Below are 12,517 nucleotides of genomic sequence, written 5' to 3'. Positions count from 1 at the left end.
CTATTTAACTACGCTGTAGTTTTGACTCCAAAAATTAAACAAAGAAATGATACCAATCTGCAAGCACAACCTTTCAGATAAAAAAAAGAATTTTCAAAATCTTTCTACCATGGCCGGAGTTATGCCGTAACACACATTAAAAAAGCATACAGACAAATTGAATACCTCCTTCTTTTGGGACATAGTTAAAAAGCTAAGATTATAATAATCTGGTCTGTGATTTGTTTTATTTCAAATAAAAATACTGCAGTTGTGTTCACGCGGCATAAATATCAACCAAAAAAGTAATGAATGTATGTAGGTTAATGTTAATGTTTTAACTTTTGTATTACGTTCCACTTAAATTCCACATCAGAAATTCATAAATTATTATAACGTGTGTTCATTTCTGGTACAAACACAATAATTGTATTTATTAACACAACGTACTAGCTTTCACCCGCGACTCCGGGCGCGTGGAATTTAAAAAAAAAAAACAAAAGTAATTAAGTATGCAGATTACCATCTATGCCAAATTTCATAGGCCTCCGGTACCACACTCACCAGACGAAACGCGGAATTACTTCCACTTCACTGTCTTCTGTGTGGTCGTGGTATTGCACCGGGCCAGCCGGCCCATTGTGCGAAGATGTTAAAGTGGGCTCTACCACTATTTCAAAATGTAAACTGTATTTTCTAGTGACTAAAATTATTTCGCCAATCTTGAAGTTAATCTTTAAAATTTGCATCCTTAGTTATTTTTCATCCTTTGTTTTTTTTTTCAAAATATAGTCAGATTAAAGAGAAAAGTCTGTGATTAATGAATAGATAACATGATACTGCCACAGCATTTTAATTAAAAGTAATATGGCATCGGACTGGCTAAAAGCAGAAAATCCCGTAGCAATGTGGACAGGAAAAAAACCGACGGCCGTATCACCGAATATTGGAGCTTTGTAAACAGCTAATGGAGTCCGTACCCACTATGTTAGGATCAAGCGTATTACGAAAGAGGTTTTTTCAGTAAGGTTTCGGACATTGCCAAATTTCAACGGCCAGCAGTATAAGTCAAAATTACATTAAAAAAAACAAATGTAAAATACACATCTTACTTAGAACATAGACGTGTGGGATATACGCTTCAAGAACATATATGTAATGTAAGAATACAACAATAAAAAAATTAAATAAATCTTCATTGACGCAAAATCAGAACTAAAAAAAAAGCGAAGTAGAAGCAATAAAATAAAAAGCACATATTGATATCAATAATTTTTTTAACTCTAACATCACTTTGAAAATTCTTTAGCTGTCTGTACCTTGGGAGTGAAATAGCGTGCGCTGATTTTACAATTACAAAATTGTAACCAGTTGTTGGTAAAATGAACGTAATGAAAATAATTTGTGGCTCAAATAAAATTACCAGGAACGATGGAGCCATCTTCAAAATTTTATCAGTATAATTCGATTGCCCCATCGACAGTTACTCTGTGCCATTTTTTACAACAGTTCATTTGGAATTTAATAGAAAAAAAATTATTAAAACACATCTTACATATCACGAATTTAAAGCGAGTATTCATTAAAAAAATTCCAATCATTTTGATAAAAATAATAAATTACCTGAAAAAATATTATCCTAATAATAACTAAATGCATGTAATTTAAAAAAAAAGTTACCAGACGTCAAAATTATAATGCACTTTTTGAAAGTTCTCATGTTTTAATGTAGAAAATACAATATACACCAAAAATTAAGATTTATAAATTTTCCCTTTTCAGGTAATTTTTTTTTAAATAACTCGCGTCTACATTTTGTATCTTAATTGCTTAAATTTATAACATAAATTGTCAAACATATTTGGTAAAAAATTAAAAATCATTTCTTTCGTAAATTTATTACTTACCAATAGAAACCACATCACTTCGCACATGACCTTTGGTAACTCCGTCAAAGTACATCATAAAAAGTAAAGTCAACACAGTTTTAATAATCATTTTGAATAATTTGAATTGCGCCATTTTTAAAATTCTTTAGTCCGTTAATTTTTATGGAAAAGTTATTTCAACATTTTGCGCTGCACATTACTTTCGCGCTCACTAGCAAGTCGGGTCCCGAAAGTTTAAGTTGGGTTCCCGCGCGTGAGTCCGATTACTCCCGCTGTCGAATACCGACTGCACTGAGCCAAGCCACCCGGTATCCGCCCGCCCTCGTCACCCCCAGGATCCCTCCCTCCCTATACGAAACGCACGACTTGTTTTATTGCTTTTATTTTTCTTTAATAATCTTGTTTAATGGTCTATTTCGTTCCCAATGAAACTTCTTAATTTTTTTTCCATCGATTATTCCCACCTATGGTACATTGTTTTAATAGAAATGTTAATTGAGAACTTAACAATTACGAATTAAAAAAAAACCGTACCGACTTTTTTTGCACAATCTAGATAATATAATAAAGTCGATTGAATGCCATCATTTGATTTAGTTCTTCAAAATGTTAACAAATTGATACGAATCTGTGTGAAAATGATTCGATCATATAAGGGCTTTTTGGAATGCTGCTAATTCCTAATATTGTTTAAGAATAAATAGTTTATGACACATAATTGCGTGTGATATTTATCATTTAGCTACCAATATTCATTTAATTAAAAAAAATGTTTTTTCTAAATCTTCCGTGCGTAGAAGACAGGAGGACTTTCGATGGAAACATTTCCCGTACGGTAACTGGTTTTTGTTTAGATTTTGTCTCGGCCACTGAAGTTTGATTACGCGCTTAAACTTCGTATTGTTTTTAAATTGCAGCACGGGGCACACTCGGTAAACTGAAATGCGATAAAAATTTCCGTGTCCAGTCTATCCCCAGAACAAATAGTTTTAATTATGGAACTTTCTGTTATGTATGTACTTGTATGTATTCTATCGCAAAATATTATATATGACGATGTAATAAAATAATGCAAATTAAGTGTTCTTCTGGACTATGCTTCACATCTATATAAAATTTAATCAAAATACGTTCAGCATTTTAGGCTTAAAACGCTAACAAACATCCATCCTTCTAAACTTCGCATTTATAATTTTAATATAAAGTATGGTAGGTAGCTACAGCTTACATAGAAGCTTTTTTTTTTCTTTATAATTTTTTCTTCATTTGTGTCTTTTACATTTTGAATAAAGTATTTTTTTCTGTTTATTTATTTTATCGGTCATTATCAACAGCATCTAAAGGAATTCCAAATCATTCTGCCTTTTCAACATTTATCTTCGGACAATTTGGGAAGGCGAATTTAAGGACAGACCCAGAAACGTTTAACAGAAAATTACACAAACGCTACAAAAGGAATTGCGCCAAATTTTCTTTCAGATACAATACGTGATAAAGCCTTCTGGAAATAACTTTCGTTAATTTTTTTAAAGTTTATTTTTTACTAGCTGTTGCTCGCGACTTCGCTTGCGTGAAATTAATCAATATGAAAAAAAATGGCGCTTTTTAATGGGCAAACAATTTTTGAAAACATCCCAGTAGTCTTTGAGTTATTCTAATACATACAAAAATACACATATTTCTTTATAATTTTAGTATAGATTTAAAACAACATAAACATACGGGTCCATGGGTCCAAGCGTAGTAAGTAATAAAGGATAGTTAATAACCTGTTATTTATTAATCTTTAATATTATTTCTTAAAAAAAAAAACGTTATTTACTACCATAACTCAGGGGTGTCAATTCAAACATCGGTCGCATCGACTTAAACGATGCATCCACTCACCAGAATTATCACGCTTTTCCCAACTCCGTTGCTTGCCAAATATCTATTCATAAATTATTGTTGTTTGACGCATTATGGCAAAATCTATTACAACGAACGATCCACCCATTATTATTATATATAGGAGAATTTTCATAACATCTATCGACTAATATTCTTTGCGTTCGTGATATACTAAAATCTACATTGTTCGTACAGTTGGTTTTGTTTGCTATCACAATTTAAAACTATACTTTAGATTCCTGGGCAATGGAATTCGTTTTTTATATGCGTTTATTTCATTGAAATATAAACATATTTTACAAGTTTAAAATTTAGATCAATTGGGATTTTCTTGACTTAGTTAAAGATAAAAACATAGATATCTTAAGTGATTCTAAAAGGTTCTTCTATTGGTTTTTATGACATCGAGATTATCATTAGACTTGCTTACTTTGTGTTCTAGAATAGTTGCTTCATCATAATAATAGTTTGGTTGAGATATAATTTTTTGTATTGATTTGAAGTTTCTGTCAAAAAACGTATTTTTCGAGGTAAACAAAACACCATAGCCAAATTAATTATATTAAATTAATGTAATTAATCAGACTCAATCATTAAAAGTGGTCAGTAGCTTCAGTCATTTTTAATTGTTCATTGGTTTGCACAATTTGTACAGTCCGTTATGTGGTTTGCAATATGAGCAACTGATGTTTGATTTTTAAATAAAGTTTCGCTTATACACAATTATTATATTGACGATTGTTTAATATAAACTGAATAACTGAACCGAATGTTTCTTAAAAGCTTGAAAATACTCTTGTACTTTATTTCATCTAACTTTTTATTATGCAAACAATATGTCCGCTTTTATAAAGACGACCACATCTAGAAACGTTTAATTAATTTAGACTTGTATGACATTTGTGTACGAACGTTATTCATGCTACGATAGTCGTAGCAGATAATTAAAATACTTTTCATTTATCTTTCGACTTTTGTACACCCGCACGGCGTCCGTAAGTTCCCAGCGCACTCCCGATTTAAGCACAACGTAAACATATCTTGCAAAGTTTTAAATTGAAATTACGATCACATTTGCCGACGAACGTAGCCCGATCCCTGCCGGGGATAGGTGTAATAAAATTAATTTGTTGTACGTGCGAATAATTCTATATATGATATGGGTCGATGGAATAATTATAAGGATTATTGTGTACACATTTGATTGGATGAAAATATATTTCAAGGTAATAAATAAAAAAATTAAGTAAAAATTATCAGGAGAGATCGTGGTCAAGCGCTAACTTAATTAACAAAAAAATGTAAAGATTGACAGTAAAAAAGGATCTATAAAAAATAAATCTTTAAATGAAAACGGTATGTGCGTTTCTACTGCCAGAACATCTTTATAAAAACCCATTGATGTACGGATAAAATAACTGTTCGTTGTTGTCAAGTTCAATGATAGGTTATGACATAAAGCTTAGTCCACGAATAAAAGCTCTCAAACATCAGCATTTGAATAAACATCCAAGTATAAGCCAGTGCGGGAAATTACAGTTGCTTTAAGACGTTAGGTTTAAGCAGCATTATTCTCGAAGGCTGAAATGTTTCCGTGATCACACTTTATACAGTCTACTTTCTTCTTTAGTTTGATTGTGCTAGCCTGCGTTGTTTCACCCTACTTCAGCATTAAGCCTTTTATCAAGTAGGTTAATTGTTAGGAAATGAAACTATATTGCAATAAAAGTAGAAGATTAAAATGAAGGGAAATATTAATTTTAATTTAAAAATCCATAAATGCAAATCTTTCTTCTTTATAATATCAGCATTGATATGTAATATGAAAAAAGATTTGTATTTTCGTATGTTTTTAATAAATGGAATGAAAAATATCGGTTTTAAAAATCCCTTCATCATTAAAATGTAAATAATCTCTGAGTTACCTATGCTGTACTTTTATATCAGGTAGCAAACGAGCAAGCGGCCAACTGAATTCGAGGAAACAGAAGCTACCGCTGCTTTTAATATCATTATAAAATAAAAGTCCATCCATGCGAAGCTTGGTCGGGTTTATAGAATTCTATATTACTAGCTTTTGTCTACGACTTTGTCTTGAATATAAGCAATACCAACAAAGTAGCCTATGTATTATTTTAGACTATTTTCTGTAACAGATAAAATCGAGATACATAGTAACAAAACTCTATCATTCTCTTTGCATTTGTCATATTAATGTTAGTAAGTACTTATTTAATTTTTATATATCTAAGATAGCAAAGGAGCAAGCGGTAACTAGAATTCGCCGAAATGGCGAAGCGACCGCTGCTCGTAGACATTCGCACGATGGAAGAGGGAACGCACAAAAACAGGATATTTCCCTTCCCATGCGTCTCCACCGCCGTCAAATCCACTTTTCCTTTTTAAGAAAGGAGTGGAAAGTAAAAGGGACTAGAACAAGGCGCCCGTCACCACACTCATCAGACGGAACGCAGAATTGCTTCCACTTCGCGTATAGACGTGTAGAAGATAGCTTCTGTGTGGTCGTGGTTTTGCTGGGGGCGAGCTAGCCCATTCGTACGATGATGTTAAAGTGGGCTCTACCACTTTAAAGTGTGTAAAACTTATATATCTAGTAATCTTAGTATGGTTATTTTAAAGTCAAATGTTAATATTGAAGTAAATATAAACATATATACAACATGTCGGGTTCAAAGGAAACGTAACCGTAACGTACTCACGAAGTATCTTTACTAAAGTTGAACATACTTCCTCCTCGCCATAGAGCTCGTTTGTGGGTACTTCTTAATGGCTCCTTAATTTTGTTTAATAGTAAATTGTAGCGTTCATTAGTCGCGGCCACGATTCCTTCCCATTATGTACCTTCCTATTTACAAAGGAATTTAAAGTGGCACAGTTCGGGGAGTGCGGAGTAAGAAAAGAACCTACTTGTTTAAATCCTTTTATTTATTACCAACAGTATTTGTTGCTGGTTTTCGATTCTTTTTGGTTCTTATTATAAAACAAGTATACTAATGAACATGAAAGATATATTTTAATGCCGCATTTCTTATTAATTTTTACTACCAAATACTAAAACGAATCCTAAATGATCTGCTTCATATGCGTCGCTTAATATCCTATAGGCATAAAAATTTGAAGATTAATCTTGGCTTCATCGTTTAATGTTCGGTTTCCCAGCTACGTTTAACCATTCGTTACTGTTTTTGGCTCGATTACTTCATGAAATGCGTTACTTAACTTGAGTTTTACTCAGTTGAAAGATAGGTCGACTTAACACTAATGAACCGCTAGGCAATGAGGAATCAAATAGAAACTTAAAGAACCCAGAATAAGACTTTGTTACATATTTACATGACGTTTCAGTATTCGGCCGTTAGTAAACAAATGTTTATCTCTCAATCAAATCACGTAGGCACAGATGCATTCGTACGGTAAAGCGGGATCAGGTTACGACCCAATTAAATTGCAACTGTATGTACGTTATTTGCAAAACCGTTGTAAATTAGCCGAATTGTATTTGGCATGCGATTTTTGTTTGAATCACGCTTGGTATTGTTTTCATCGATGTTCCCCATAATAGATGGATGTCTAGGTAATTTATTAGACAAGTTGTTGGTGCATGAATGTGTTGTTTGCTCTTCAATGCGTACTATTTGTATTTAAAGTCTGTCACAGATAATCTTGTAGCACACTCCCGCGAAAGCGAACATGAACTGAAGCGGAATAAAAGATATGAAAACATAGTGAAAATAGAACGCAGAGTTTGTACGTTAGATTTTGTTTCCTTATGAAAGCCTGGATAGTAAAACATTCGATAGAATTCAAATTAACACAACAGGTTCTCATTAAAATTGGCGTAGCTCGTATGTTTATCGTTAAAGATAAATATCTATGAAGAACATTAAAATTATAAGCTGACATAAGCAGTTGTAATTAGAAGGTAATTCACTAAGCAATATACGGACGCATAGATATCCTTTATACAAAACTATACGCTAATGCAATATTGAAGAAATTGAAAACAGGCAATTATTCATTTTAATTCAACATCTACTTAAAAGTTTGATAATTTCTTATTATTAAAGTTACCAGTAATTTAGTTGAAATGAACGATTTCAAAAGAAAAGAAGCAATCTCGAGTCACCGCTACGAGTCCTAACGCAGCAGCTGCGTCCCTCTTGAAATTTGATTTCAATTAAGGAAACAAAAGCCAGAACTTTTATTAAAAGAGAATTTCTCAGATGCGGTTACCCACGACGTTTTATATTTAAGAATACATCCCAAAGTCCTAAGATAAATTGAATTTTACATTTTCGTGTCGGACATATTCAGATTGGCTGATTTAGGGACACTTTACCATACTGACTTGTAAAAAACAAAGATTTTTGCGCAGTATATAGCAAACGAGAAATGTAAAAGTTCTTTATTTGTTTACCCTTTACTTTACAGAGTTCATAATTTATATCCGATTCCAATTAACATGTTTAAAGAGTTAATTAAAATTTTATCATTATTACCCACACCTTTTCGTTTATTATTAAGGTTCAATGAAATATATTTTATTTTTCCGTTCAACCCTGTCTTTAATTATATTCAGAAGTTCTCTTCATTTATAATATTAATTAAATCGTACAAGTTATTGTAATAGTGCATGTATAATTTATTTCGGTTAAATTAATCTGAGAATTATAATTAGTGTTTTCTACCCTCTTTAGCTATCAAAGAAACCTTGTCTTTTTAAATATATACCTAAATTTTTAAACTAATGTATACCTACGAATATATAAACACTAGTAAGATAACTAATATATGCTTTATCTAAATATCGACATAGAGTATGTGAGTTGCTAATGATCTGTCGCTGCATTGAACAGAACGCAAACAACGTGCTTGCTCAAACTAAGTCTAACTCCGGCAAAGAGTAAATTTACAATCGTCTTCACAAACACACTGTCAAAGTGGACATCTAATATGCTTGTAGTAAAGGACGACGTTCGCTATCAGTGTGGATTTGGATTCTCCTTTGAGAACGTCGAATGTAACGATTTACCGGTAAAGCTAAATACATTACAAATGTACGGTTTAATACTATTTAACGGGCACATAACCAGTTTTATATCCATTCCATATATCCATTTTAACATTTTAGTAGTTACGACTACGAGTACTTTATAGATAATTGACACTTGGAAACTAAACGAGTTATTTCTTTTAGATATATGTTTGAAACATACTGATGTTGACAAGTTCTCAACAGTTTGAATAAATCTATCTTCTATCTAATAAAAATGGAGTATTTGTCATATTAAAAGAAATATTCCAGATTTCGGGATATGATGTATTTGCTTTACTGATAACGAAAATTGCATTTAAAAATATTTTGTCTGTTTGTCTGTCTGTCTCCATGCCGCGTTTGTTCCGGGTAATCTCCGAAACGGCTATGCCAATTTCGACCGGATTTTCACTGGTGAGGTAGCTGACATAGGCGGTCATAATACTACTACTATAGACTACTTTTTTAATTCTGACAAGCTGTCAAAATAGCGTAACGGGTGGTCCAAATTTGCGCCAACGTAGTTTGCGGACGACAGCTCGTCGATACTACAATCAGTAATCGACCTTATTACAGATAATTATTTATAATATCGCGTAACAAATGTGACATGATTTAGATTACGTCTCGAACGCGTATTGTTATGTCTGCCAGTAAGTTCCTATCTGTGTATTAATTAATACATGAATTGAAGCTTTGATAGTAGTAACAATTCAATTTAATCTTATCAAATATAATATCTGTCATGTGATTTAAATCAATATGAAGATTTATCTCATAACTATAGCGTAGATCTATAGCTCTTTATTTTAATGATGTTAGTAGTAGAAGAAAAAATGAACACTACATGCAAAATACAACTTCATAAAAAACTTTACGACGAAAACAAGAGTTTCTAAGTCTAGTACTTTACATTATTAAGTAAAATTTAAGATGTCCACACACCTTAGTGTAAACTATCGTACAACTATTTAGTCGGTTTGATTCCTATGAGGTTAGGAGGTGCGCATTACTCGATTTACTTGTGCAAAATAAACAGTTGAATTGGCTGCGAAACAATCGACAATCGCAAAACAATTGTGCGATCGTTTAGTCAAAGTGCGCCGCTCTATAGACAACTAACAACTGACAAAAGACTGCACTGATTCAAATAATTGTCAAAATTTACTAATTATTATTTTTACTAAACATATTGTTAAAGTATTTATATATTTAACAGTGGTAGTGCCCGCTTTAACATCCTTGCACGAATGGGTCGGCACGCCCGGTGTAATACCACGACCACACAGAAGACAGGCGTGAAATGGAAGCAATTCCGTGTTTCGTCTGATGAGTGTGGTACCGGAGGCCTAATTTAAGTCCCTTTCTCTTTGCCACCCTTTTCTTAAAGGAGAGGATGGCAAAGGTACGTGGATTTGGCGGTGGAGGAGATGCATAAGAGGGGGAAATATCTTCTTTATGTGCATCTCCTCCTCCGTCGGATAAGGATAGGCAACGCATCTGCAATTGCGAATGTCTATGGGCAGCGGTCGCCTCGCCAAGGAAACTTACAAAGGTATAAATAATTCTAAGTAAGACGAAAGAAAGTAAAAATATACATACAACGGACTTCCAGTTACTGCTAATGAGGACGGATTCGTATTTCTAAGAACGGGGCACGTGAGACAACTTATTTCTAAATATAATATAAAAATACTGACATGAAAAACTGATTCTTAGTTATTCGATATGTTATAGGACATGTGTAATCGTGAGTTTATAATGTCACTGGTGATATTGTAAAATCTGTAACATATCCTACGATAGCAACCACTTATGTGAAGACCAGACTCATTTGGGATCACTTAAAGAATCCAATGTAGGCAATTTGATTTAGAAAATTACATATTTAGTATTAAAACAACATTATTTCAGGAATTGAATTTGGGTACCTACGTATATATTGGTATAGGAACGACCATAACGCACCAATGTATTATACTTTTTTTATCTTCTATTTCTTTACTAATATCTTAAATTTGAAGGATTTGTATTTTTGTATGCATTAAAACAACACAAAAACTAGTGAGCCGATTTAAAAATTACTACATCATTAAAAGCTACGTTATCTGTAAGTAACATATTTCTTATAATTTTCAATTTCCAACGAAGTCACCAGCAATAGCTACATATAAACACTCTAATTTTAACATACTCGTTAGAATGGACATGTTCAAGCAACATGTATAGACAAGTTATAGTTCGAACGCTGCATTACAAAGGTTTGCTTTTTTGATATAAAGATTAAGAGCAATTTATAATTACACACGCGTCAAGAATCTCTGTGTTTAAATGTGATAACGAAGTGACGAAATACAAGGAACGAGGTTTTGGTGAGCCCGGGGCATGACGTTGAATAAGTAATGAATCTCCGTACCCCCTACTGCGGCTGAGTTTTAAGGAAACAAACTGAGTGATGTTAACTATGTGCCGTGTAAATGAAGGCACAAATTATACTCGCATACATACTTGTTTTAAAACTGTAATTCAACTAACGAACTAAACTGTTTGAAGCGCCAATGCCTACGGTTGAGGTTACGGATTTCCGAACGAGGTCGACAGTTCGAATCCCGCATATGGGCAATGGTCATAAACCATATCCTAGCACAAGCGTAGGAATTAGTGAGAATGGTACAATAAAAATTAGTAATTTAACAAATAAAGTAATATTAAAAATCTATTTCAAATCTTATTATACAAGCTACGTTGTGGTTAAGTATGTACATACTTCTTGGTTTTTCTTCGATTTTATTAATCTTTTAAAAAAACATTTTATCTTAAAAATCCTTCAACCACATCTTCACTTTGGTCTAGATGGAACGTTGTCAAGCGATGGATTATAAATGATAAAAAAATCATAATCTGATATTTGAATATTAACATTTAGAGAAATGATGTTTAATTAATATAGTAAACTACATTCAATAATGCTAGTACGGCGGTAGTGCAACGTAGAATTATGTCAGATTCAGTAGCCGACAATTAACGGGAACTTATCGAATACGACTTAGAAATGTATGTGCATTTACTTATGTTTATTCAAAACTCATTAATTTAGACGTAAAGTTATGCATTTATAATAATAAAAACTAATATTTTACTATTTAATTAAAACTAGTTACGCGTTTTACTGTTATTTTGATTTTAAAATTGAACAAAATAAGGAAGACTTGTACTTACAAAGTTTTGTAATGTCTTAAAGTAAGTTTACTCGTGGGATGTGCCACTTTACACCGCAATTTTCTTAGAGCGTGACTGCTTTTGTAAGAATTCTTTTGTCGTTCATATTTTAGAGATCACCTTCACAGATAAAGGTATAAAAGTGTAGGCAAATATTGCTTTCAATCAAATACCTATTTTATGCTGCGATGTTTCCATTTATTTTATCATTACCTAGTGATTAGTTATAGTTTCAAAGGAGTGAAGCTCAAGTTACGTACTTCAGGAAAGAATTAAAAAAGATATCTAACCAAAAACACTAACGAACTGTTAAACGTAGCTGGAAAACTGGTCATTAACCTATACATGTAATAAAATTGGAGTGTCTGCTTGTAATATCAAAAGATTTCGGGAAGATGATGTATTTGCGTTTCTGATAACGAGAATCGCATTTAATTTTTTTTTCTGTCTGTCTGTAAGCCGTGTTTATTTCAGGTAATCTACG

The 12,517-nt window shown here is 32.5% G+C and overlaps 1 protein-coding gene across 1 annotated transcript in view; it reads right to left on the bottom strand.

The window, feature by feature from the left end:
- The window catches only part of LOC106111926 (glutamate receptor 1-like), a 93,847-nt gene extending 91,721 nt beyond the window's left edge, over window positions 1–2,126 (bottom strand). Inside the window, exon 1 of the mRNA XM_013294134.1 lies at window positions 1,887–2,126. Coding sequence (XP_013149588.1) covers window positions 1,887–2,001 — 115 coding nt within the window. The 5' untranslated portion in view covers window positions 2,002–2,126. The remainder of the gene's footprint in view (window positions 1–1,886) is intronic.
- Window positions 2,127–12,517: the final 10,391 nt, after the last annotated feature.

The sequence above is a fragment of the Papilio polytes genome, unplaced genomic scaffold (genome assembly GCF_000836215.1).
Source record: "Papilio polytes unplaced genomic scaffold, Ppol_1.0 DF824381.1, whole genome shotgun sequence".
In the NCBI taxonomy this organism is placed as follows: Eukaryota; Metazoa; Arthropoda; class Insecta; order Lepidoptera; family Papilionidae; genus Papilio; species Papilio polytes.
The sequence above is the reverse complement of the archived record's forward strand: the minus strand, read 5'-3'. Positions and strand labels throughout refer to the sequence as shown.